Source organism: Dendrobium catenatum, unplaced genomic scaffold (assembly GCF_001605985.2).
Source record: "Dendrobium catenatum unplaced genomic scaffold, ASM160598v2 fragScaff_scaffold_54, whole genome shotgun sequence".
Lineage (NCBI taxonomy): Eukaryota > Viridiplantae > Streptophyta > Magnoliopsida > Asparagales > Orchidaceae > Dendrobium > Dendrobium catenatum.
In genome coordinates this window covers 669,608-696,707 of record NW_021318516.1, presented here as the reverse complement: position 1 = coordinate 696,707, position 27,100 = coordinate 669,608, and the positions used below count along the sequence as shown (strand labels likewise).

The following is a 27,100-nucleotide window of genomic DNA, read 5'->3' as shown; positions in this document are numbered from 1 at the left end:
TTCTTAGTATAAAAATTTTAATTTTTTTTACTAAGAAGCAGAAAGAAAGTCATCCCAAACTAAGTCTAAGTTATATAAATAAAACTAATTAGTGCCTGGCTTACAAAGTACTTATTTCTATTACAATGGTAATCTTCACAAACAATGAATCTAATAAATTTCATCAACAGCTTTTCTTTTTTTTTTTCCTACAAGCAAATGAGTAAGTTGAAATAACTATTATGTGGATGCCACACAAAAGACTTGAAAAGCAAGAAACAACGACATTCCTACAGGACAGAAAGCTATTACTAGAAAACCATCATTTCTTACAAAATATAGCTTAATGAAAGAATATGATTTCCACTGATTAAGGCTTTGTTTGCGACATCTTTCTTACTATTTCTGAAAGCAGCTTTTTAATATAAAAATTAAAATTATTGTATTAGAAAGCTGCTTTAAGAAGCTGTAAGAAAGTCATCCCAAACGAAACCTAACCGTTACAAAGGACAAAAAGAAAGAAAATTATCACTGAAGAAAGAAGATAATGATTTTGACAAACTAAACAATTACCAAAGCTATAAAAATTTCTACCTCAAGTTTTGTACATTACTACAATTTACATAGTAAAGAATCAGCAAATTTGTCACACAAGAACTATAATTGTGGGAACCAGACATCATTCATTAGGCTTGAGCCTAAGTTCCAGAAATTGATTAGACTTGGAGAAGAAAAAAGGGTAGTCAGGGTTTCATGATGAGTAGCATTAGAAAAAAAAAAAATTTTGGATAAAAGGAAAAAATCCAAATCAAAATGAAGCCCAAAAATATGAGAAAACTCTCAAAATTAGTTTCAATGATAAGAAGTGACAAGCAATATGAAAAAAACTTGAGGTAGGGTGCAGAGATTATGCATGAATGTTCAATTTGGCATTAAGCTATACCAAGAATGAGAAGTATCTGAGTTGAATAAATATGGTTAAGCAACTTAAGATGAGAAAAAAAAGGACTCGCAAAAGGGTAAAAATCATTACCAGAAAGATTTGGCAATCTCTGAAAGGACAAATTAACGTGAAAAAAGGACTTCAAGAAGAGTAGAAAACATTACCAGGAGGATTTGACGATCGAACAAAAAGTTGCTTTAAGAAGGGGATTGAGGTGACAATGGCAGCAGCTTCAGAAAGAAGAATGGCACCACGGAAAATAAAAATACTCCGATGGCACACATATCACTAAACCTTTTTGTTTCGAGCATTGGTAGGGGAGTTTTCCTTCAGTTAGCAGCCTCTTTGAGTTTTGAACCTTTACTGCAGATTTTCACTTACCATGATCGACCGGAAAGCAAGCCGCAGGCCTGACACCACCAACCTAAGGAAATGAGAACAACAATTATTTTATTTGAGGTTGAAGGAAGCAAAAGACTATTTCCATAAATTAAAACATCATAATAATGAGAAAAAAATAAAGGATACTTTGAATTAGAAGAAGTGTGATGGTTTTATCGATCAAAATATTCAAGAAACTTACATGATTTCAATCATTCTGCCTGCTATCTTGATCCTGATCTGAATGTAATTTGCTAGGTATAATAGAAAGAGGCGACCACTGATTAGGGACAACCAAAAAGTATGCAGACATGGCTTTCCTGAAACGCTTTTTGTATTGCTTAGGTGAAATCACTGTCGGAGAAACGTTCTTCGGTCCACCCAAAATGCCTGCGGCTTTGACCCATGTCTCAAGATGCTTATCCCATGTATATTGCCTCATAAAATCAATAATTCCTATAACTAATTCATGTTTCATTTCATCCACACCAACTAGCAAAGAATAGTCCATCACATCTATTGACTGCATTGGAATAGAAAGAACAAGTATTTAACAAATGACAAATCAAGGTAAAAGATACTCGTTCAAGTTCCATTGGTCTTGCCCACCCGTGTTTCAAAAAAAAAGACAAAAGTAGGCAGGATTTTGCCAGAGAGGCATTTTATCTTTAAAACATGACAAATAGGTTTTAAAACCTTTAGTGAATGTACTCATGGTTTCAATACACAATAAATAATAACCCAAAAGTTACAACTAAATGATAGCTTAAATAATATAAATATTAAATGCATTCTCATTTCCCTTACAGTTGTTTTATTTCAGGGTAAATTACTCATAAGATATTAGGTTTGGGTGTAGTAATAATTGCTCTGTTCGGGCTTTTATCTTACACGATTAGGCCCTTTAAGGACAAAAAAATTTACGATCATTTTATTATGGTCCATTAAAGGCCTAAATGAAAACCTATGGGATGGAACCGAGACTAGACTTAAACCAGGGAGATATTCATGCAGTATACCCTTATTTTTGCAATATCACAAAAATATTTAAGAAAATCTAACTCCATTGAAGTGGACAAGCATGACTAGTAACCCCATGTTCCAAAAAAATAATAATAATAATAAGGGAAAGAAAAGAATGATGAAAAAAGGATTAGGGAAGTGTAAAACCATAGAGACCTTAATGCAGAATACCCTTATTTTTAGTGTCAAAAAAATATATTTTTTTTAAAATCTAACCCCATTAATGAATGAAGTAGACAAACATGACAAGAAACAGCATGTTCCCAAAAATAATAATAATAAGGGAAAGGAAAGAATGATGAAAAAAAAAAGGATTATAAAAGTATATAACTTGGGTCTATTGTTCAGAGTGATGGTGAAATAGATGGGGATATTATCAGCAGAATTCAAGTTGGATGATTGAAGTGGAGGAATGCATCGGGCTTGTTGTGTGATAGAAAAGTACCCCTCAAACTTAAGGGAAAATTCTATAAGATGGTAGTGAGGCCTGCAATGCTTTATGGTGCTGAATGTTGGCCATTAAAAGAGAAGCATAATATACTTAAGTGTGGAAGAGATGAGGAAGCTCAGGTGGATGAGTGGCTTTACCCTTAGAGATAGGATACGAAATGAGCATATACGTGAAAAGGTTGGAGTAGCTCCAGTAGAAGATAAGATTAGAGAGAGTCGCCTTAGATGGTTTGGTCACATAAAACGGCAGACTTCCAATGACCCGGTTACGAGAGTAGAGGTATTAGATTTGACTTATGTTAAGAAAGGTAGAGGCAGACTGATGTAGAACTATATGCGTAATTGGAGATTTGCACAAAGATTTTAAGAGCAACTTTAGATTCTCGTTAAAGCGATTAAAACAACAACTTAAAACAATTAAGTAGTTACTTTCGCTTAGGCTAAACTACACGAGACTAAGCTAGATCAAAACACATAGGAAAACTAAAACGTTGCATGCGAAGTAGTTTCCAACTTAACCCTTGTTTAACAACGAGATCTAAAGCCAAGAAGTAACAAATCTTACGAGTACTAGTGGATGGCAATAAAGGGACACAATCTCTCGCTTTGAACAAATTCTCATGAAGAATTCGGAATTCAAAAGTAAAAGAATCAAGAAGGAGAAAGAATCACCTTCACGGAGAGACGTCGTAGAAATCCCACGTATCTTCCAATGATTGTTCGATCTACGACCACGTCGACGGTAGACTTTCCAACCGATGTCCCCATCACAGACCTAAAAAGACCTGGTTAGAAAATATTAGGAATGAACTTTCTTTATTAGATTTAAACGAGAATTTGACCTTTAATACGACACAATGGAGAAAAAGGATTCATATAGCCGACCCCACGTAGTGGGATAAAGGCTTGATGTTCTTGTTGTTGTTGTTGTATAGAAGTATATAACTTAACAAATAATTAAACTAGGTCCTATGAAGATATTGTGCCTAAATCCTATAAAAACAAGTTTATAAGGTAACTCATCAACACTTCTTAATCCAGGAGATTAGGACAAAGAAAATATTAAATGCATAAAAAGAAATATAATGTTTGTGTCACTCAAAATAAAACATGAATTTAACAAAATTAAAAGAAAATTTTCCTGATAAACAATATTCCTTTTGAATCAAATGCTAATAAAACAAAGGACTCATAATAGCAAATTAATCAATTTAATCATTCAGGAAAAAAAATAAATCAGTCTTTTAACAAGATTGCTTTCAATTTCTTTTCTAAAAATAAAAGAAACACAAGTGCTCAAGTCGGACCCACAAGTACTAGGCCAACTGCAATAACCCACTTACTGAGACTTCATTTGATTTCTTTACCTTTTCCGTTTCAAAAACATCAATTGAAGAAATGAAAGTTTTAAACAGAGAAGCTACTACCATAATGCTTCTCAAAACAGAAAAAAATGGAGTTTCCGAAAAAGCATGCGTCACATTCTAACAGCGAAAAAAAAAATTATGCCCTTCTGAAACGGTAAAGGTAAAATTAAGCCGTCTCAAACGAGACCCGAATCAATTTAAAAAAATAACTCCGCTGCCTAATCTAAATTTCCAGATTTGCGTTGTCATTCTTAGAAGAAGTAACAACACTGTTCCAAGGATGCAACCTTATTATCCAAACAATTTAGGGATGGCATTATAAATCCTCACTTTTTATTCATTTCTAGGGAGTTTTATCTAGGCTATTGAGGATGGTGTATAAACCCTCTTTTTTTGTGAGTTTGGTTTGAGATGTTATGCTTATTATTCACAAAACATTTTGAACTATTTTTATCCATCTAACCTAAGCCCATCCATTTTTCTTATTAATCCACTAATAATAATTTTAGGAATTCGTATAATAGGTGCATTTTCTTCAAACAACCTAAATCATTTCAATCCAAGAAATTCAAAGTTAAAAAAACACTTTTAACCTAATAACAAAATATAATGCAATTTATTTTTCCAGATAACCCAGATCACCCAATCAAAGAGCTAAAGAAAGTAAGAAAGAAGCCTTGTTTGTAATGGAGTTTTATCTCGTTATTTATTTTGCTGAAGTGAAACAGCATATAAAATATTGTTTAGTTGAACCAACTGGATCTCTGATTCCAAAAACAAATGGGCATATTTCCAAAATTAAGATAACATCTTTAAAGGATCTTATTTATTTTGAAAAAAACAGTTGAAGTAACTCTAAACAGCCATTAAATAATGTAACTATAAAATAAATAAATGACAGTGATAATTTATTCTTAAATGCTATTCAATAATGCAGTAAGTAATATGTGCGCAACAAGGTGCCGATATTGTAAAAAGTTTCATTTTTAAGAATGAAAATTCAAAACGTTTTAACTTTACAAATGGCAATAAGAGCAAATATATGTTCTTGAATAAAATAACAAACATAAGGCAAAAGATTGGCGAAGACAAGAAAAAAATATTTAAACATAATAATCCCACAAAAAACATAAGAGGGTACCAACTTCACAAGTCTTAAACAGAACCAATGGAATTCTACTTACAGCGAGCAAAGATGTATCATTCCAAACAGCTCTCTCCAACAACCGCTTTGCCTTGTTTCCCACAAAAATTGGAGATGTTGGTATGGCCTCAATCAAATTTTGATCAAGAAGTACCTTGTTATTACCATTTGCATCGGGATTATATCTTGATCTCAAAGATCCCTTAAGGTCATATAGCCATTTTACAGTTCGTCCAAATAAAAGATTTTCCATAACCAATACATCCATTTTCATCTCTTTGCCGCCCCTCAAGTGCTTAGTTGCCACCTTGAAGAAAACATCAAATTATCATTATTTCATTAAGCAAAAGCTGTTGGACCAAATGATTAACTGTACAGGATACCCCATAGGGAGAACTAATAAATAACAAATGACGTTCAATATTTTGATATGATTAAAAGAAAATAAGTTTGAAAGAATTTTAAAACTACTGCTGAAAGATAAGCCAACTATTTCTTCCAGAACAAAAACATAAGTGAAAACTCTCGAGTCTTTCTCTGCTTCTTATCAGCAAATTACCATATAACTCCCGTTCAATGTCTATCCATAAATATGCAAACATTTTGCTTTAAACCTCCTTATATAAGCTGCAAATATATACACAGTCTGTATTTGTTCCACGTACTACAATTCCCATCAGCAAAATTTGTTATCAACAACATATACATTGACACACTAAATTAGCTTACAGTTTCAGTAAACCTTTTCATCTTAACGCTTACAAAAATACTTTACAGGCTCATAAGCATAAAAAGATGTGCGAGTGGTAATATTAATAAAAGAGATTGTTGCAAAGGCAATTTAAGAAACATTTTTAAATAAGTGCTTAAAAGCACTAGGAAGACAGCACGAATACTCCAATCCAAAAACATTCATGCCTACATCGCTAATCACCAAAATCTTTCACAATGCAAAGTCAAATGTAAAATATGAATAACTTAGCTACTTAAGGAAGAAACCACACGCACATAAAGAGTATGGATAACAAAACAGTAAGGGGTTTATATAAAAGTAACAAACTTAAGCAAATACAATGAATAATTGTAACTAATAAGGAGAAACATACTAAAAGAAGGAAACAAAAAGTACCTGGTAGATACCAAGAATCTTTGCAAGGCATGTAGGACTTCCAGTGTCTATAGATTCTGAGAGATACTTGAAGTATTCAGGAGCAAACTTAATAAATGATTCAATTTCTGTTTTCGTGACTTGTTTGATGATAAACCTATCATCTAGTGATTTAGCAAAGAATGCATTGCTTTTGCCACCCGGTGCACCCCATTTCTTGCAGCGACTGAGAGATCTTATAAAATCAAGTTCAGATGGACAGCAGGTTCTCCTCAAAGCATCAAAATGCTTAGCATAATAGCAAATCACTGTATATTTGACTTTCCCCAGTGGACCATCATCTTCAAAGGAGATTCTAGCATGCATTGTTTTTGTATACAAAACTGGATCCAAAGAGCTTCTGCTTCCAGTCAATGACAATGTGCTCTCTTCAGTCGAACCAAAGCTTCTAAAGGATTCAGAGGAGAGTTCATCCATTGAATGAGAAAACTGAAGGTTGACTGGACCACTCAAGGTTGATTGAAATGATGAGTCCACTAAATCTCTGGTTCTTTCCCGATCATCTGACATTTGAAAACAATAGTTGGGTGAGACAAGCGCATAAGAAATGAGACTTGTGGGCTCATCATCATAGACTGGGATGACTGTTTCATTTTCTCCAATTGGAAGAAGCAGCCTTCCCCCACCTTGATGCTCAAACTCCTGGAACAAAGAAACATGGACAGGATTGTACTCATTCAGGGTCACAAATCTTGGAGTAAAGCCTAAGCCCATGTTGAAAGAATGATAGAGATCGAGAAAAGGCAGTTCAACCCAATTTGAGAACTCTTCTGTGCTATCCCCCAACTTGAAACATAATGCAGATGCCAAAGACTCTGTAACATCAGCTACACCTTTCTTTTCTGTCTCATGAGCTACCAGAGTTGCTGGATCTACTGAAGCAGATGAGTCCAGCGTGCTTAAATCTGTAAATGCAGGTCCATATTCGCCTGTCCATTTGGCATCAAATGTATCAGAAATATTTGCCAATATTGGAAACTGCCCGTCTGAGAGGGTTATATGCCCACTAAGACCAGATGCCAAAGGATCTAATTGAGCGCCTTCACTAGCACAAGTAGAAAGACTAGTCATTTTTTGTTTCCATTCAACAGTGTCAGCTTCAGTAGTGAATTTCTGCTGATATAGATTCCAACTGTTGGGCTGGTCAGATGGTTTGTCAATAAGGCTAACTGCAAGTTTTCCATCCTTGGTAATATCATCAATTCTGAAATCTAAATCAGCAGTGTTGGTACCTTGCACTTTAGTAGTTAAATTTGGATCTTCTAGTTTGTCAGTTGGGGATTTTTCACTATCACTAATCAAGAATCCACTAAGAAACTCATGGGGATGATGTTCTAACCCAGTAGCAAATATCAAGCGCTGGTCCCAAATATATGACTGGAAGATCAACTGCCTCTTCAGCTTGTTTATCTCAAGAATATCAATGAATGGTTCTCCCTTATTCAACTCCTTTTTAAGCACCTTATTTAGAGATTCCTGGAAAAATTGAAAGGGGCAAATGAAATTGCTAATACATAAAAAAGAAACTGAATCCCGAAATGGTTGAACGAAATACTAACATCTTACCTCAAATTCTTCCTTCTCCTGCAGCTGCATTTCTTCAAGTTTGTGAATAAAATGATTGAATTTGGGGTTTTCTGTTTTAACCTCACAGCATGGTCTTTTAGCTGCAATCCGTCTAAGGGAGCTTAATACATTAGCAAACAACAGTTCTTTCCTCTCATCAACCTGGTATGGTGCAACAATATATCAGGGATTATGAATTTAAGTGAAATGGTTTCTACAAAAAAAAAAAAAAAAATTCATTTTTTTTCTTTTCAATAAGATACCAGACCTCATTAGCTTCTTTTTGTACCCAATCCTGATATCTGTGGTTGAAGTGAAGTTTATGAGGTGGCAGGTAAACGGAGTGAACATTAATTGATGCATATCGAAAGCAGGCAACCTTTTTTCCAAACCTGATTAAGAATGCATGACTAATAAATGAAATAGATCAAGGTGGTAGTATAAAACAATAAATAAACAAAGAGAGAAATTGATACCCATAAAACCGAAGACAGTCCCTATGAAGAGAATGACCACAGCTAGCAACCCTGCTAGCAGCGGCATGATTTGAAAAGCTAAGCTCCAAAAATTTACCGAATGATAAACCCCAAGCAGCATCTGACATTACAATTCTTCTGGTTGCGGGTGGGAAACCATTAAGCCGAGGACAACGTAGACACCTATGCCACATCCATATCTTTCCATCCCGTTCTCCGCTCAAACGAAACTCAGTTAGTTTTCTAACTGATATTGTCAAACTACCTTGTTGATGAGTGTAACAATAAATGTGAGCTTCTGAGGGCATGTCACAAGAAGGGCATTGATAACTCTAGCATAAACAGAAGGTATGATTAGTTTGGGGAGTAAGAAACTGGTCAAAACTTAATTCAAATATTAAAACAAAGTTGAACCTGGTCAAATAGATGGTCCCTCAAAAACCTTCCAAGAGGCTTATCAAAACTACCGTAGTATTTAATGCGAAAGAGATGAGATCGTTCACAAACAGTGCCTTTCCACACACAACGGCTTGATAGAGAAACTAAAATGCTTTGATGATCAGAAGGACATGGTGAAAAATCCTCCAACATCTGTGTGCTTTCCTGTACTTGACCTTGATAAAAATTCAAGGCATGAGATAGGCCAACTTCGTCTTCTTGATTTAAATCATCTTCCAGAGCAACTGGTTTAGAAATGGTATGCTCTTGAACATCGTTTGAGATTGTTTCAGCAATGGAAGATTCCAAAAAACAAGTTTTATTCTTCTCCCTTGGAAACTGCCCTGAGACATTATTTGAAAAGGTACTAATGCAATCTTTCATTGTCAAAGAAACTCTACTCTGTGGCTCCACAGCATGCATGGCATAGCTGAAATTCCACGTATCCAACTTTTCACTATTTTCAGGTTGAGTAGAAAGGGTAGAGGCCGCGTCCACCGTCTGGGAGCTAAGGCTACTAGATTGAAGTGGTGATGCGTGCAAATTCACTTCTTCAGGCATAGTTGTTTCGGAGTAGGTATCCTGCACAATGTTGGAATTTACACCGTCGCTAGGCACGGTTGCAAAAGAAATATCGCTAGCAAAACCAGGTACGGTGGATATGGATCTGTTGACACCAGATGGCTTATCTTGCAGTGCTACAGTTATTGGAGGCTTCAAAGAAAGTTCCGGTAGAGAGGCCCCTTCATCGGCAAGGTAAGAAGTTTCTAAAGCAAGGTGGTAGGCTGCAAAAATACCATATTGAACCACATGTTTCACCCGCTTCAGCTCATCACCATTTGCACCCTTGAGAAGAATCTAGAAAAAAATAAAAAAGTTGCATGAGATATACTTGACTACGACTCTACAATCACAATGATCAACTGAAAGATCATAATAAATAATCTTCAATAAAAATAGGGGGACCACAACTTGTAAGTTGCAAACCCACTGACCAGAATACAATTTTATATGGCAAATAGAAAAACAAAAAAATAAAACTCAATAAAAATTTATGCGTTCAAAATAAAAATTCAATTTAAGATGGCAAATAAGATTACAAAAAAATAAAACTAAATAAAAATTTATGCGGTCAAAATAAAAAGTTATGGAACGTAACCTAATGTTGCAATTCATAATGCAAGGAAGAGGAATGCAAATCAGAAGATTGGAGAAGACTTAAGATAATATTAAGGTGCTTCTCTGAATGAATAGCCAAACTATTATAACTTGCATGGTAAACAATAAAATATTAACCATTGGAATAAAAAATAGATAATTAGATTGTGGGCTCCGAAAATTCGGCCCCGGCCTCCGCCCGCGTTTGCTTTTTTCTTCGAGGGGAGTTTTAACGGATTTAGGTCCTGGGTAAATTTTGGAAAGGCAGATGGTTTTGTAGATAAGACACTACCCAGAGATTTCACCCTCATTTTGCAAGGACTTTATGATCTAAGTTTTGGTTTCCTATAGACGCAAACCCCTATAGTTAATTACTCCTCCCAATAATGAGAGAAAACTTTCGATTATGGCTAGTCGTCAATCAGATATGTAGAGAATATGTGTTATTTGGCATATAGTAGCAGCATGGGCATAGGTGTTTGAAAAGTTCTGATGTTTGGAATTTGTGTTAGAATAATTGATATTTAAAACATGGTTTAAAATTGCGCAATAAGAGGCGCGCCTTGAGGCGCGCCTCTGCGCAATTCCTGAAAAAAACGCCTCAAGGCATACGCAATAGGAGGCAGTGTTGAGGCGTACGCCTCATGGAAGCTGAGGCGCGCCTCTGTTGCGCAATTGCGCAATTTTAAGAGAGGCGTACGCCTCATCCCAAGGGCCCACCTACTTAAAATCTTCCATTAAATCTCCACACCCGATCGGCCTAAGCTCCATCCCGACATTTTCCGCCCGTTTGCTGCTCCAGGTCGCGACATCCAGATGGTGCGGGAATGGATGATAGACCCGATCAAGATCCCATGGTTCCGTCATCTCGGGCCATCGTGGTCCCTGGTCTACTTAGTCAGAGGAGGTAGTCGACCCGACCTGACAGAAGGATCCTTGTCGGCAGTCATTGGTTGATTCATCCAAGGGAATCTTATAGACCTAGGGTGAATGTTTATATAAGGGGACAAATTTGAATCCACCTTAGCTAACATAGAGCTTTATGCCCTATCAATTATATCATATTGATTCATATCTCAAGGATTTGATGCCGTTAAGGAGCATATTGGCTCTAGCCATAACCAGTATTTGTGGTGCCATTTGGCGGCAAAATCACTCAGTTCAGATGGCCCCGGGTCATAACAGTTTATCCTGCGGTGCCATTTGGAGGCAAAATCGCCGGTTAGAAGATACGTACCACATCCTTATTGGCATAAGATTGTTTGAGAATGGATCCTAGTGATATTTTCGACTAGGCATTAGCTCTATGTGAGCTAAAGTTATATTTGAATTTGTCCATCTGGCAAACTATTGCGGAGGGTGGATGGATTTTGCTTTAAGTGTTGATGGATGGATTTCTGAATTTTAAATATATGGAATTGGGATTTGAGATTTGGATTTGTGAGAATTTGAGTGGCATTTAAAAATATTTGTGAACCCCTCCAGTTGAGATCTTCGTTCAACACGACCATCATCAATGTTTGGGTTCATTTCCATTTATGGACTGAACATTGTCAACTCAACCAAGCTGCTGACCGAGGATCGGGTTTCTCGTAGGCTTTATGTCTTTGTGAATTTTTTTTTATTGTAGGTTTTTAAAGCCTAACATGAATGTATTAAAACAAATATATCGGTCGTCACAACCGTATATTTGTTTGAAGGTTCGAACCCTGTCAACTTCTATTAATCTGTATAGAATGATCGGGTTCGAACTTGAATTCACTTATCAACCCGCACAGCATCCCTAAATGTTACGTGTATACTTATAACATCCTCGTTGGGGCCCATTAGATGTTACGTGTATACTTATAACATCCTCGTTGGGGCCTATGTAGGTGTTTGGGGGCATTTTATAATTAAACCCCGTCGACTCCTTTTTACCTACTTACGAGGATTGGGTTTCAAATTTATTGACCCATGCAACATCCCTAGACGTCACATATGTTCCTACAACATGCTCGTCGGGGCCCATGAGGGTCTTGTGATTGCATTTATCCCTTTAGTGTACCTATGTGTATACAAGCTACGGTGCACGTGCGGGGGTACTTTGAAATATTTGTAATTGTACAAGTAACTGCCATTTGAATGCACATAACATTTCATTTGAGAATTTGAACACGCCTTCTGTCCACTTATATGAGTGTTGTGGATTCGGTGGCGTATTATAGTAGCTTATGAACTGAGTTGTTTGCTACATTGTACATGTAGACTGTCGTGCCCTATTTGCTTTCTGTAGGTGGATCATAATGAACTAACGAATCTCCTGCTTTGGATACAGGTGAATTGTAGCATTGTCATCTGATTGCAATGAGATACCTCAATGCTCTGATGTAAACTCCCTTTTCTTATTCACCGGGAGATCCTTTTTTGAAATTCGTGACCGCTGCCTTGAAAATATCTCCTTTCAAGCTCCTTAGTGTAGTAGACTTGTTATTTACGGTATTTGTGGATACCAGAACTGTTTTCTTCCTAAGTATAGGACTAAGAAAAAATCTTGGAACACCAGGAAGTTTAGTTATAATTTGTTCAAGCATCCCTTCCCTTCTATCAGGCGGTATCCTTTTTCGTACATTGAGTTATCTTTATACCCGACATACTAGTAGCATCTCAATCATCGTTTTTATAGCTGATATAAGTACTTATGTCCATAATGGTTTGTTGTACTTACGATATATTCACTGTTGTTATCCACAAGTGGCTCGTATTCATTTGCAGGGACCCATTGTATTTGCTAAGACCTCCTGGAAGTGTTTGTAGAAGAGTCATTGTTGTCTACATCATATCCACCTTTCACCAATCTCAGGTAATTTGATGTATTTGTTTGCAGGGACAGGTCTTCCACTATCAAATGCCAGTATTGCTATCTCAATCTACATGTAGTGTTGCTAGCGTTGGAGGTTTCAATAACGCATATAGGAAACACTCATGCATTATGCAACCATTTGTTGTTCTTGCAAGTACGATGCACCTGATCTCGTAAAGATTGTTGTAAGAATCAACTACATTCTTTGTTTGTACGCATTTAAGTCTTGTAGTGTGCCTGCCAAGGTTTAAAATTGCGTAAATAAGCCTCGAGGCGTTTTTCGTCCGTGAGGCGAGGCGTAAGCCTCGAGGTGGTGTGAGGCGTAAGCCTCACCGACGAAGAATTGCATAAATGAGAATTTAAGGGTTTTAGCAAGTAAAAAATAGTAAGATTCTATCATACAATAAAAACATCTAAATGACAATTAAAATTAGGGGAAAGTAAGAAAATAGATGCAATAAAATCATATTCCAAAGTACAAAATCACAAAATATTAGTCTATCAAAACTCCAAAAGTACAATTAAGAAAGAACATATATAATCTAATCATGTCTCATCACTAAATGGGTCTTCAAGGGAATCTTTTCACCCAATCCTCCTCTCCTATAGAGTCCAATGTCTTCCAATCAAAGCATGCACTCATGAAGAAGTAGACTAACACTAACAACTATTACTAAAGATAATGAATAGAACAATATGCCGGACTGCCGGGGGTCCAAGGGGGCGCTACCCCCTGACGGGGTTCGACCTGAAGTTTTGTTTGTTTTGGAAGTTCGTAAGTTGTTTGTATGAGAAGATACCGAGTGGTACCGAGCATGTTCCTTAGCAGTACCGAGCATGTACCTAGCGGTACTAAGCGGTATCGAGCATGTACCTAGCAGTACCGAGCAAATACCTAGCTAAACCGAGCATATACTGAGCAGTACCGAGCATGTACCTAGCAGTACCGAGAAAATACCTAGCTATACCGAGCATATACTGAGCGGTATCGAGCATGTACCTAGCAGTACCGAGCATATAATGAGCGGTACCGAGCATGTATTGAGCGGTATTGAGCATATATTTGAGGCGTACGCCTCAAAGGAAATTGCGCAATAACGCTAGTGAGGCGCGCCTCATTCCACCTAAGGCGTACGCCTCATGATGCCTGAGAATTGTGTAGGCTTTGAGGCTATTTTGAAGCAAATTGCGCAAAGGCGCGCCTCGAGGCGCGCCTAAGATTGCGCAATTTTAAACTATGGTGTCTGCTTGTACCTCAATGTTAGTTACGAGGATGTTGCAATATCCTCCCTACAAGAGCCCGTGGGTATTTGTATTTGTCGCATCTTAGTCACATTTGTTTACAAGGATCAATGTATTTCATCCGACATTGAGTCATTATTGGCCATACAAATGTTCTTGAGTTCCCTCGTATATGATTCAAACTTTGTTCTTTGTATATCTTTGAGTCCAAGTTCAGTTTCATTTAGACTTGAATTCATCAAGTTTACAAGTCCCACTTAATATTGTATAATCTGAGTTCAAGTGCTTGTTTAGAGTCTTCTGAAGTCATTGCAAGTTCAATTTCATATTCGTATTGATTTGAGTTAAACCCTTATTTAAATTTCATATTCGTATTGATTTGAGTTAAACCCCACTCGGAGGTACTTATGAGTGACTCGTAGGCGCCGCACCAAGGTCCCACCCCACCACGTGCAATAAAAGCATATATAGGCAATTTTCTGGTGCGCCATGAACAATGAAGAAGGGCTTTAGGTGATTACTCGCATCATCGTAGGCAGCGCACCAGGGTCCCATCCCACCACGCGCAATAAAAGCGTGTATAGGCAATTTTTCGGTCCGCCGCAAACAACGAAAACAAGCTCTCGGAGTTTTAAGGTTAAGGGGTTATACCTATGCGAGATCGACAGTGGAGGCTCGTGGACCGAGGCAAGGCAAGAGAAGCAAGCATTTTTTTATATTCTTAATAATTAGTATAACTTAATTATTATTAATTAACAAATTATTTTTTATTAATCGCTTTAATTATAATTAATTAAATTTTATTAAATTAATTAAAATCATAAGTCATAATTAATTTAAAACTAATCATGATTAATTGATATTAATTAATTTTAATAAATTATAATTAATTAACGCGAGGGAGAAAGTTACATTCACAGGAGGGAAAGTCGTCAAAGGAGGGAAAGTCATCAAAGGAGCGAAGTCGATCGACCACAAGGGACCGGAGGAGCGGCGGAAGGGGGAAAGTTAACTTCACAAAGAACAAGCTCCCGTTCTGACTTTCGATCCTTCATGAAGGGAAGGTCGCCGATGGAGTGAAGTCGGTCGGCCACGGAAGAGGCAGAGAAGCGACGCAGGGAGAAAGTTATCTTCACTGCAAGCAAGCTCTAGTGTTGCCTCCAATCAAAACGTGTAGCTTCCGATCCGACTTGGAAGAGAATGCCATCGAGCGAGTGAAGCCAAACAACGTCGAGGGAGCTGGAGAAGCAATCGAAAGGGTGAAAGTTATCTTTACCGCAAGCGAGAGCCCGTTCTTGCTTCCGATCAACATGACGTAACTTCCGTTCTATCGGAAGGGGAGATCGTCGAATGAGCGAAAACGAATAGCCCTGAAGCCCTCGTCTCTTCTCCTTTTTAATGACTAGGGTAGAGGTCATGGAGGGACGAGCGACGTGAGCAACGACGTGTCGAGATCGTGGAATTGCAGGGCAGGTATGGTTTTTTTTTTTTCTCTTTTTTTTTTCAGCTGCCAAGGTCAGCATAGATGTAATTTCTTTCCATGAAAAAATCTTTAAGAGAACTAAGATGTAACGAAGCATTAATTCCATGCTTGCAAGCATACATGTGTAGCACAAATTTGATAATATTATTGATCAAAAATATTACTTCAACCAGCTAAAATGGTCCGATATATGGACCAACAAATACAAATATAGGTCAAAACTGTTTCGGATCAAACATAAATATTTACCAACTCTAACTTCATTTGAGACATCTTTTGGCCACTGCTTTTCACTACTTTCAAAAAAATGTGCTAGAAAACTATTTAGAAAAAAATAAGAGAACTATCATAACCGAAACATTTATCTAGATATACCACAATTAAGGATGGCCAAAATGAGTACAGTTATTCATCCACAATATTCCCTTTTCACCAAGGCCATGAGCTTAAATGAGATTTGCCAAGAGTTCATTAGTGTACAAAGCCAAAGTAATTCATATTTGGTAAGCCCCCTATGATTCGCTAGCCATTCTTTCTATTTTCTTATAAAAGGCTCCAAGGTTTGAAATTATGCAATCGGAGTAATAAGGTGTTTTTTATGTGAGGCGAGACATAGGTCTTAAAGGTGTTGTGAAGAGTAAGCTTTAAAATTAAACCATTAAATTAATGAAAAATATAAACTAATAACATACTAATATCTAGGTAAAATGACAAAATAAGATTATAAAAAGTTAAAGATAATTAAAAGTCATAAAAAGCTACAAATAGTGCTAAATAAAAAGTCTATTCCACTCCAAATTCTATATAAACAAGTAATCTTAGTTCCTAATTTATGAATTCAAAAGTCTCCCCCGCTCTCATCACTTCAAAAAAATCTTTATTATAATGATCATTGCAGTTAATTCATTCTCTCACATCCACAATTTTGTCAACATCCTCCCATTACAATGGCAACAACGTAATAACAGCTACAACGAAATAGGATAAGGTTCTAGCATGAGGATCTTGTGGCATGCGACTGCAAGTTTGAGACCATGAGATTATTTTCAAGTAGTTGAAATTTAAATAAAATGAATAACTTTAATTATAATATATATAATATATTATATATATATATATATAATATATATATATTATATATATATATTCATATATATTAAATTAAAAAATAATCAAACGCTTAATTTTAAGCTTACTTGTTCAAAAATTTGAGCTAAGGTGATTGTGCATAAACCCCCATAACGGTACACGTCCACGGGCTCGTGTGACACGTACATCTCTGTGGTTCTCCAAAAATTCGGGGCCCGGCCTCCGCCGCTTCTGTTATGCTATTTCTTCGGCTTGAGGGATTTTAATGAATTAAGTTCCGGGGTAAATTTCGTGTGGAAGGCAGTATGGGTTTGTAGATAGGACACTACCCAAAATTCGCCCTCATTTTTGCAAGGAACTTATGATCTTTTTTTTATGAGTTCTGGTTTCTATAGGCGCAAGCCCCTATAGTTAATTACCCCTCCCGATCAAGAGAGAGAACTTTCGATTAAGGCTAATCGGCAATCAGATATGTAGAGATACGTGTGATCTGGCATATAGTAGCATCATAGGTTTGGATGTTGGAAAATTGAAGGTTTTATATTTAAAATAGAAATTTTACCATTTAGCACTTAAAGTGGATGGTGGGGGAATGGATGATGGACCCGATCAAGATTCCATCGTGGTCCCTAGTCTACTTAGTCAGAGGAGGTAGTCGACCCAACCTGACAAAAGGATCCTTGTCGACAGCCATGGGTTGCTTCGTCCAAGAAAACCTTGTAAACCTAGGGTGAATGTTTGTCTAAGAGGACAAATTTGAATCCACCTTAGCTAACAGAGGACTTTGTGCCATATCGATCATATCATATTGATTTATATCTCAAGGATTTGATACCAATAAGAAATGTATTGGCTCTGGCCATAACCGATATTTTGTTGTGCCATTTGGCGGCAAAACCACTAGGTTTAGAGGGCCCCGAGTCATAACCGTTTATCCTGCGGTGCCATTTGGCGACAAAACCGCCAGTCAGAAGACAAGTACCACGTCCTTACTGGCAGGAGATAGTTTGAGAATGGATCCTAGTGATATTCGACTAGGTATTAGCTCTTTGTAAGCTGAAGTAGTTTTCAATTTGTTTACCCATGCAAACTATTGCGGAGGGTGGATGGATTTTGCTTTAAGTGTTTAATGGTTTGATTTCAATTTTAAATATTTTTGAATTTCTAGATTTTTAATGATCTTGGATTTTTGGATATATGGGATGGCATTTTGAAATACCTATGATTAACCCCTCCGATTGAGATTTTATGTTCAACGCGGCCATCATCGGGGTGTAGGGGGTCATTCTCATTTAAAGCTTAAACCTTGTCGACCCTATCAACTTGCCGATAGGGGATCGAGTTTCGTAGGATTCATGCATTTGTTTGTGAATTTTCTTTGTTAAAGGCCTTGAAGGCCTAATATGAATGTATAAAATAAATATTCCAACCAACTCATGACCGCATATTTATCCAATGATTCGAACCATGTCTACTCCTATTTACCTGTTTAGGAGGATAGGGTTTCATAGGCTTCGTGCATTTGTTAGTGAATTCTTTTGATTATAGGTCTTGAAGGCCTAATAAGAATGAATTAAAACAAATACACTAGTCGCCACAATCGTATATTTGCTTGATGGTTCGAAACCCTGTCGACTCTTATTGATCTGCTTAGGAGGATCGGGTTCAAACTTGAATTCACTTATTAACCAGCGCAGCATCCCTAGACGTCACGTGTATCAATAACACGCTCGCCGGGGCCCATGCGAGTGTTTTAGAATTTCATTGATTGAACATACCCCTTTGTGTACCTATGTGTATACAAATTAAGGTGCATGTGCAGGGGTACTTTAAAATATTTGTAAACGCCATCTGTCCACTTGTATAGACGTTGCGGATCCGGTGGCGTTCTTATCTAGATGTAATGAGACATCTCATCATCTTGATGTTGACTCCCCCTTTCTCATTCATCGGGGAGGTCTTCTTTGAAGTTCGTGGCCACTGCCTTGAAAAGGAACTCCTTCCAAGATCACTTGTGTCGTAGACTTGTTATTTCCGGTGTCTATGGATACAAAAGCTATTTTCTTCATAAAGATAGAACCAAGAAGAAACTTTGGAACACTAGGAAGTTTAGTTCTAATTTGTTCAAACCTCTCTTCCATTCTGCCAGGAGGTGTCCCTTTTCGTACATCGAGTGGTCCTCGAACCTAACGTACTTAGCAGCATTTTAGTCACCGTTGTCGTAGGTGATATTTGTACTTGTGCCCACAGTGGTTCGTTGTAACTATGATATATCCACTGTTGTTATCCACAAGTGGCTTGTGTTTGTTTGTAGGGACGGATTTTCCAATATCGATCTCCAGTGTCGCCTTCTTCAATCAATAGGCATTGTTGCTAGTGTTGGAGGTTTCAATAATGCACTTAGGGGACATATACATTATGCAGCCATTTGTTGTTATTGAAGGTATTATGCACCTGATCTCGTAGAGACCGTTGTACGAGTTCATTATATTCTTTGTTTATGCGCATTGAGGTCTTATAGTGTGCCTGCTTATACCTTGATGTTGGTCACAAGGATGTTACAATATCCTCCCTACAATAGCCCGTTGATGTTTGTATTTGTCACATCTTAGTCACATTTGCTTGCAAGGATCAATTTATTCATCCGACATTGAGTCACTATTGACTGTACAAGTGTTCTTGTAGTTTGAGTTCCCTAGTATATGCTTCAAACTTTGTTCATTGTATAGGTTTGGGTCCAAGTTCAGTCCTTCTTGATCAGATTTGATGAACTTGTTTATGTTATAAGCTAATTTAAATTTTTAAAAATTAGATTTTCTTATGATATAAATTTTTGCATTACTTTTCAAGATATATAGCACTTTTTAGATCACTTATCTCAAGATAATCATATAGGCTATCAAACATTTCCAGTCAAGATCAAAATCAACTAAAACAATATAAGATGGTTTTTATTGATATCAAAGTAAAAGATTTTACAGTTCAACACAATTGATATCAAGCTTATTCAAGTTTGATTTGAGTTCATGTTCCTTAAGTTAGTTCAAATTCATTTTTAGGTCCACTATGCTTGATTCAAATCAAGTCCAAGCTTACAAGTCCAAGCTTGCAAGTTCTCTTGCTTATGTTCAAATAGTTCAAGTCTTTGCTCACATCATTTGAATTTCAAATGCAAGCTCAAGTTCAAATGCACAAACTCAAGTGCTCATGCTCACAGGTCCCTCATTTTCAATCTGGTTCAAGTTTATAAGTCTCTTGTGGTCCACACTCAAGCCTTTGCTCGAGTTTGAATGTTCATTTGAAATTCAATTCCGATTCAAGTTTGAGTCCAATTTCATTGTCATTTGTTGCAAGTTCAAGCTCATGTTCAATTTCATTTGGATTTGAGTTCATCAAGTTCATAAGCCCCACTTGATGTTATACAGTTAGAGCTCAAAGTACAAGTTCAAGTGTCCCCTGCAGTCCAAGTCTTCAAGTTCAAATGCTTAGGTTCTTATTGCTTGAGTTTAGTCTGAGTTATTTGCTTATTTGATTATGATCATGTTAAACCCTTTATGTTTGTTCACTTAAGTCCAAAGCAAGTCCTCATTTGTTCAAGATGTAGGCCCAAATTCTGCTCGGGTCCACGGTGTCTTCAGTCTGAATTTCGGCAGCCTCCCGACGTATCCCCCGTTTAGGGGAAAAATCTGAAAGACTAGCCTTCCCCTAGTCGCTACTTGAGCGCTTCGGGTATGTGTCTAATGACACTGCAGCCTCGTTTTCTTTAATCCCCTCCCGCTACGTGAGCGTTTAAGGGCCTTGGGTACCTGTTGAAAAGAAAGCACAAGTATTTCCCCACGCGTGGGTACTTAATTTCGTCCCCCTCATGCTACATGAGCGGTTCGGGGATTACCCACCTCGCCACTAGCGTCATGCCAGTTTCCCTCCCTACAACGCTACGTGAGCGCGCAGGGGGTTTGCTGACTCGTCGCAAGCATTGAGGATAGGATTTTAGGCAACTGTCCGCCTCATCGTAGGCGTCGTACTGGTTTCCCTCCCTACTACGCTATGTAGCGCGTAGGGGTTTTCCAGTTCGTCGCTAACATCGAGAGCGGAAATCAAAGTTTAGAAATTATACCTTGGGGACCAGCGAACCGTCAGTGGAGGCTCATTGGTCGAGGCAGGAGAAGCAAGCATTGCCCTTTTTTGTTATTATTATTAATTACAATTAAATATAATTCATTATTATTAATAATAATCGATTATATTTAAAGACAATTAATAATAATAATAATAATACATGATTTATACAGAATTTAACAAGATTTAAACAGGATTTATGCTAAATCCTTCAAAATGAAATTTTATCACACTCTGAATCTCAAAGCATAATCAATCCTTTGTTTCCTTCACTTGGCATAAATCCCTTAAGTTCGGCAATTTATTGGGTTCGGCCAAAGAAGCGCACGGAAGGCAGAGAGTTACCTTCACTACTGGCAAGCTCCTGTTGTTGCTTCCGATAGAAAATGTCGTGACTTCCGATTTAACAGGAAGGGAAGTCGGCGGAAGAGCGAAGTCGAACGGCGACTAAGGTGCCAGAGAAATAATGCGAAAAGGGAGAAAGTTACTTCACAGCGAGCGTGCTCCCGTGCTTGCTTCCGATCAAAATAACGTAACTTCCGATCTGTTAGGAAGGGAATGCCGTCGGAAGAGCAGAGTCGAGCAACCACGAAGAAGCCGAGGAAGAGGCGTACGCAAGGAAGAAAGTTATCTTCACGGCTTGCAGCTCACGTTGTTGTTCCAGACCGAAACGTCGTGACTTTCTGTCAGCTGGAAGGGAAAGTCGTCGAACCAGCGAAGTCGTTCAACCACGAAGGAGCCGAAGCTTCACAACGAGCGAGCTCCGTTCTTGTCTCCGATCAAATGTCGGAACTCCCGTTCCAACAGGAAGGGCAAGTCGTCGAGTGTAGCCGAACAGTAGGGAGGAGTCGGAGAAGAGATGAGAGCGGGAGCGAGAGAGAGCAAGATCGGGAAAAGAGGCCGAAGGCCTCCTCGTGGGGATTTAACGATGCGAGGTGAGTCGTGTGGAGTCATGGCGGATGCGACGTCGATCGTGCGCGGGATGGCCACGACGTGCGAGCAAGTGATTTGATTTTTTTTTTATCTATGGCATTACGAGTCAACAATCTCGTTACCTTTTTTTAATTGCATTGATAGGCGCCCTTAATTGAGCAATTGTAAATTACGGAAGGATTTCTCTTAAGTAGTCATTTCAAAATTCTGCAATACACATAATTTTGATAATTTTTTAACCAATGTTAAGCTTCATATACTACCTTCTAGAGTTGTCTCTCAGTGGATGCATGGTGACCTAGATTAATGATTCAAATGATGATGATCGCCAAACAATGTTTTTCAACCATGTTTTTCAATATTTCTTTCCTACTTAATTATGGATTAGCAATTCATAATACTAGGGAGGGAATGAAAATCAGAAGATAGGAGAAGACTAAAAGAAAATATTAAGAAGGTGCTTCTCTGAATGAATAGCCAAACTATTATAACTTGCATCATGAACAATAAATATTAGCCATTGTCTCCAAAAATAGATAATTAGATGTAATTTCTTTCCATGAAAAAAACTATAAGACTAAGATATCACGAGGCATTAATTCCATGCTTGCAAGCATACATGTGTAGCACAAATTTGATATTTGTACTGATAAAAAATATTACTTTGGCCACCTTTGATGGTCTGATAAACGGACCAGCAGATACAAATATAGGTTGAAACAACTTCAGATCAAACAAAAATATTCACCAACTTTGGCTTCTTTTGGGACATCTTTTAACCACTGCTTTTTCACTACTTCAAAAAAAAAAATTGTGCTAGAAAACTGCATAAAAAAAAACTATCACATACGAAGCCTTTATTTAGATATCAAGGATGGACAAATGGGGATCAGTTATTTATTCCCTTTTCTCCAAGGCCATGAGCTTAAAAGAGCTTGGCCATGAGCTCATTAGTGGGCAAAGCTAAAGCAATTCATATTAGATAAGCCCCCTATGATACTATTGCTAGCCATTCTTTCTATTTTCTTATAAAAGGCTCCAAGGTTTGAAATTATGCAATCGAGTACTAAGGTGTTTTTTTATGTGAGGCAACACCTAAGTCTTAGGATTTTTTGAGGTGTAAGTTTTACAATTAAATCACTAAATTAATGAAAATATAAACTACTAACAAACTATTATCAAGGTAAAATAACAAAATTAGATTATAAGAAGTTACAAAAACAACATCAAGCCTTTATCTCACTACGTGGGGTCAAACTACAAGAATTATTTTTTCTCCATTGTGTCTTGTTAATATCCCCATCTATTTCACCATCGCGCAGAACAATAAACCTAGGATATCTAAAATGTGAACTCTTATTAATTATTTGATCGTTCAAAGTCACAATCTTTCCACTAAGTCTATTACTACTAAAATTATACTCCATGTATTAGGTTTTATATCTACTCAAATGAAAATCTTTGGACTTAAAGGTTGACCTCCATAATTCAAGTTTACCTTCAACTCCCTCTCTAATCCTATCAACAAAAAGAATATCATCAGCAAAAAGCATACACCAATGTACATCCTCTTGCAAATGTCTAGTAAGAAAATCCATGACTAAAGCAAAAAGATATGGACTTAAGATTGATCCTTGATGTAATCCAACTGAAATAGCAAAATACTTGATCAAACCACCTTGTGTTTAAATACAAACAACAACTCTTGCATAGATATCCTTAATGACTTGAGTATAAGCATTATTAACCCATTTCTTTTCTAGAACTCTTCAGAGCACTTCTCTTGGAACTTTATCATAAACTTTCTCTAAATAAATAAATATCATATGTAGATACTCCTTATTCTCCCTATACAACTTCTCTATCAAACCTATCAATAAATGTATAGCTTCCATAATAGACCTACCCGACATGAATCTAAATTGATTTTCAGAAACATTAGCATCACGACATAACCTATGCTCAATAATTCTCTCTCATAGTTTTAAAGTATGACACATTATCTTAATTCCTCTATAATTCGTACTCTCTCATGATCACCTTTATTCTTTAAAATAGAATCAACACACTCCCCACTTATCTGACATATTTTTAGTCTTCAAAATAATATTAAAAATTTTCATAAGCATAAAAAATTATTTATCTCCTAAGACTTTTCACACCTCTATTAAAATATCATCAAGTATAACAACTTATCCACACTTCATTTTCATTAAATCCTTTCTAACTTTGGTTTTACTAATACGCCGATAAAAGTAAAAATCTCTATTATCATTTAGGATGCTAAGGCCATTAAAATCAATCGTATTCTCACAATCTTCATTGAAAAGTTTATCAAAATATCTCATTCACCTTTGTTAAATAGCCTTTTATAATAAAAGCACTTTTTGATCTTCATCCTTAATACACTTCACTTGAACTAAATCCTTTTACTTTTCCTATCTCTTTGTTTCGCTAACTTATATATATATTTTTCGCCCTCCTTAGTATCTAATCTATTATAAAAATCATTAAAAGCTAAATTTTTTTTACATCGCATATTATTTTGGGCCACTTTATAACTAAAGTAAGATAATTAAAATTTATAAAAAGCTATACGCATCGCTAAATAAAAAGTCTATCCCACTCCAAATTCTATATAAATAAGTAGTCTTAGATCCTAATTTATGAATTCAAAAGTCTCCCTCATACTCATCACTTTCAAAAAAAATCATTATCATAATCACCATTGTAGTTAATTGATTTATCTCCTCCCACATCCACAATTTTGTCAAAATCCTCCAATTACAGTGGCGGCGACATAACAACAGACGCAACGAAATAGGATAAGTTCCTGGCATGAGGGTCTTGCGGCATGCAACTGCAAGTTTGAGACCATACGGTTATTCTCAAGTTTGGTTTGCTTTAAGTAAAATGAATAGCTTTAATTACACATGTACATATACATACATATATGCATGCATGCATACATATATAATGTATTTTAAATTAAAAATTTATCTAATGCCTAATTTTTGAAGCTTACTACTATTCAAAATTGTGCAAAGGTGAGCATGCCCTAACCCCCCCATTAAGGCGTAAGCAACACGGGCTAGTGTGACACATACATCTCATTACTTTTTTTTTTAATTGCATTGAGAGGCACCTCTAACTGAGCAATTGAAAACTATGGAAGGATTCCTCATAAGTAGTCATTCTAAAATTCTGCAATGAATATAATAATTTTGCAACCAATGTTAAGCTTCACATACTACCTTTTAGAGTTGTCTCTCAGTGGATGCATGGTGGCCTAGATTAATGATTCAAATTATGATGATTGCCAAACAATGTTTTCAATCATGTTTTTCAATATTTCTTTCCTGCTTAATTATGGATTAAACTAATTAATAGCCATCTAGCAAGGGAACACAATGACAGAAAAGAATATTTGAAAAGTGAATTTGACTTACAGTACAGCCAAGAGGCCTTGGGCATTCTTCAAAGAACATCAGAGTCTTCACCACCTTCTTCCCCTCTTGACCAGCACTACCATGTTCCTCAAAGAACTTCTCTACATGAAATAGATCACAACGCCCCAGCCTTGGAGACGATACATGGTCAATAGAAGGGACTATTTGAGCACCAGTGCAACGGGATATACGCTCTAGAAGTGGCCTTTTGATATTTAAAACCAGTGAAATATCCTTTGCAAGAAGAAAATCTTGCGCGAAACGTGACACTGACTTCTCTACCAAAAGTAAATGTGGGTTGTTAGAATCAATTCTTGCAATTGCCATCTTCAAGTGATCCATTTCCTGCAAGCATCATTTCATGATAATAAATAAGTGCTGCTTGCATTTTTTATGGAAATAAGCAGAAAACGTCAACAAACCTGCTGAAGTAAAGTGTCAAAACTTGATAAATAATTCATTACTCGCTGGTATTCAAGAGCTCCTCCAAGAATTAGAATATTTGGTTTCTCAATATTTGACTTCATATGGCGGTGTGCTACATTCTTCTTACAAACAACTCCTCTTACCACTACACTGAACAGAAAACAGGCCACTAACTTCAAGAGCAATCTCATGATACGCATCAACAGAAAAAGCGCTATCACATTCAGGTTAAAGTGGATCCAACCAGTAAACTTTTAAACAAGCCACAATTCATTAAGACATGCAGTTTAGTATCCGCGTCACTTCATTTGAAATTGTATAAATGTTGATAAGTACACAAAACAATTAAGCTTGGCAGAACACAAATCAATGAATGAAGCAAAAGAATCAGGCAACAAACAAATATTCTTAAAAAGAACTAGACCAAGAATTACCTCTGACTGCGATGTCCGCAAGCAATGCACTTGACTTTAACATACCCAGAAGGGTCCATTCCTCCTCCGTTGCTGGTGTCTGGCTTGAGAAGTGTTGCTGCTTCCCATGACAACGATGTGATAATCTCCAACCAGCTCTCCTTATCACCCTCATCACCAATCGGAAGATTTTCAACCTGTAGAAGTTGGGCAATTAATGCTCTAAAATGTCCGCCAACAACATTTTTCATTGCTCCCCTGTGTTCATCAGTTGATCCACTGCCAAAGCTCTTTGACATGCGAAGGGATCCCCATTCTCCAGTGGCATCATGATCCTCACCATTAGATATCGCCTCACTCTCATCTTCCTCAACTTCAGGTTCAGTAGGGAGCCAAAGCAGTTCATTGTTCTCAAAATCTACAGGTTCATCAGCACCTTCCATTGCATAAATGGATGAAGAAACACCGTACGCATCCCTATGCTCAGGTCCTGCTTCTGCCATTTCATCAGAATAAGTAAAATCTAGCAAATTTGTGCAATCAGCCACCGGAGAGCTCGCATCTTCAGATGGTATATTTTCTTCAGCAAGTAGCACATTATTTGTGTCATAGTCCTGATCAGTTTCATCAAAATCAACACTGCCATAGTAGTCATCAGAATGCTGGAAACGATGTGCTGCAGAGTCAGAATAGCATAGACCATATGCATCATCATCATCATCCTCGCTTCTGCACTTGACACTATAGTAAGAATTATTGAAAACATAAATAAACAAAAGTATGAAGGTCAGATCATTTGAACATAAGTATTTTCATTTCCCAAAAAAAAGACATTATTAAGAAAAGCATATCAAAGCTGAACAAGAATGTTTTTAAGTTTATGTTGATTCCTAAAACATAATAATAATAATAATAAATAAATAAATAAATAAGTTTATGTTGATTCCTGAAAGTGGGTTAGAAATGTAAATTACGAAGGAAGAAGATTGGTGGAGTTGATAACATAGATCA

At 36.9% G+C, this 27,100-nt stretch overlaps 1 protein-coding gene across 5 annotated transcripts in view; it reads right to left on the bottom strand.

The window, feature by feature from the left end:
- Nucleotides 1–287: 287 nt before the first annotated feature.
- Nucleotides 288–27,100, bottom strand: part of LOC110103889 (1-phosphatidylinositol-3-phosphate 5-kinase FAB1B) — a 37,420-nt gene continuing 10,607 nt past the window's right edge. For 2 of the 5 annotated variants that reach the window (XM_020832762.2, XM_028694648.1), the window contains exons 2-12: nucleotides 26,111–26,830; nucleotides 25,673–25,826; nucleotides 25,251–25,595; nucleotides 8,912–9,793; nucleotides 8,498–8,829; nucleotides 8,290–8,413; nucleotides 8,022–8,183; nucleotides 6,417–7,931; nucleotides 5,328–5,594; nucleotides 1,506–1,826; nucleotides 288–1,346 (exon numbers count right to left, since the gene is read on the bottom strand). In XM_020832762.2, the coding sequence (XP_020688421.1) occupies nucleotides 1,512–1,826; nucleotides 5,328–5,594; nucleotides 6,417–7,931; nucleotides 8,022–8,183; nucleotides 8,290–8,413; nucleotides 8,498–8,829; nucleotides 8,912–9,793; nucleotides 25,251–25,595; nucleotides 25,673–25,826; nucleotides 26,111–26,830 (4,816 nt within the window). In that variant the 3' untranslated portion in view covers nucleotides 288–1,346; nucleotides 1,506–1,511. Of the gene's footprint in view, nucleotides 1,347–1,505; nucleotides 1,827–3,496; nucleotides 3,562–5,327; nucleotides 5,595–6,416; nucleotides 7,932–8,021; nucleotides 8,184–8,289; nucleotides 8,414–8,497; nucleotides 8,830–8,911; nucleotides 9,794–25,250; nucleotides 25,596–25,672; nucleotides 25,827–26,110; nucleotides 26,831–27,100 lie in introns of those variants that run through there. The other 3 variants (XM_020832763.2, XM_028694652.1, XM_028694645.1) reach the window with 2 other exon arrangements.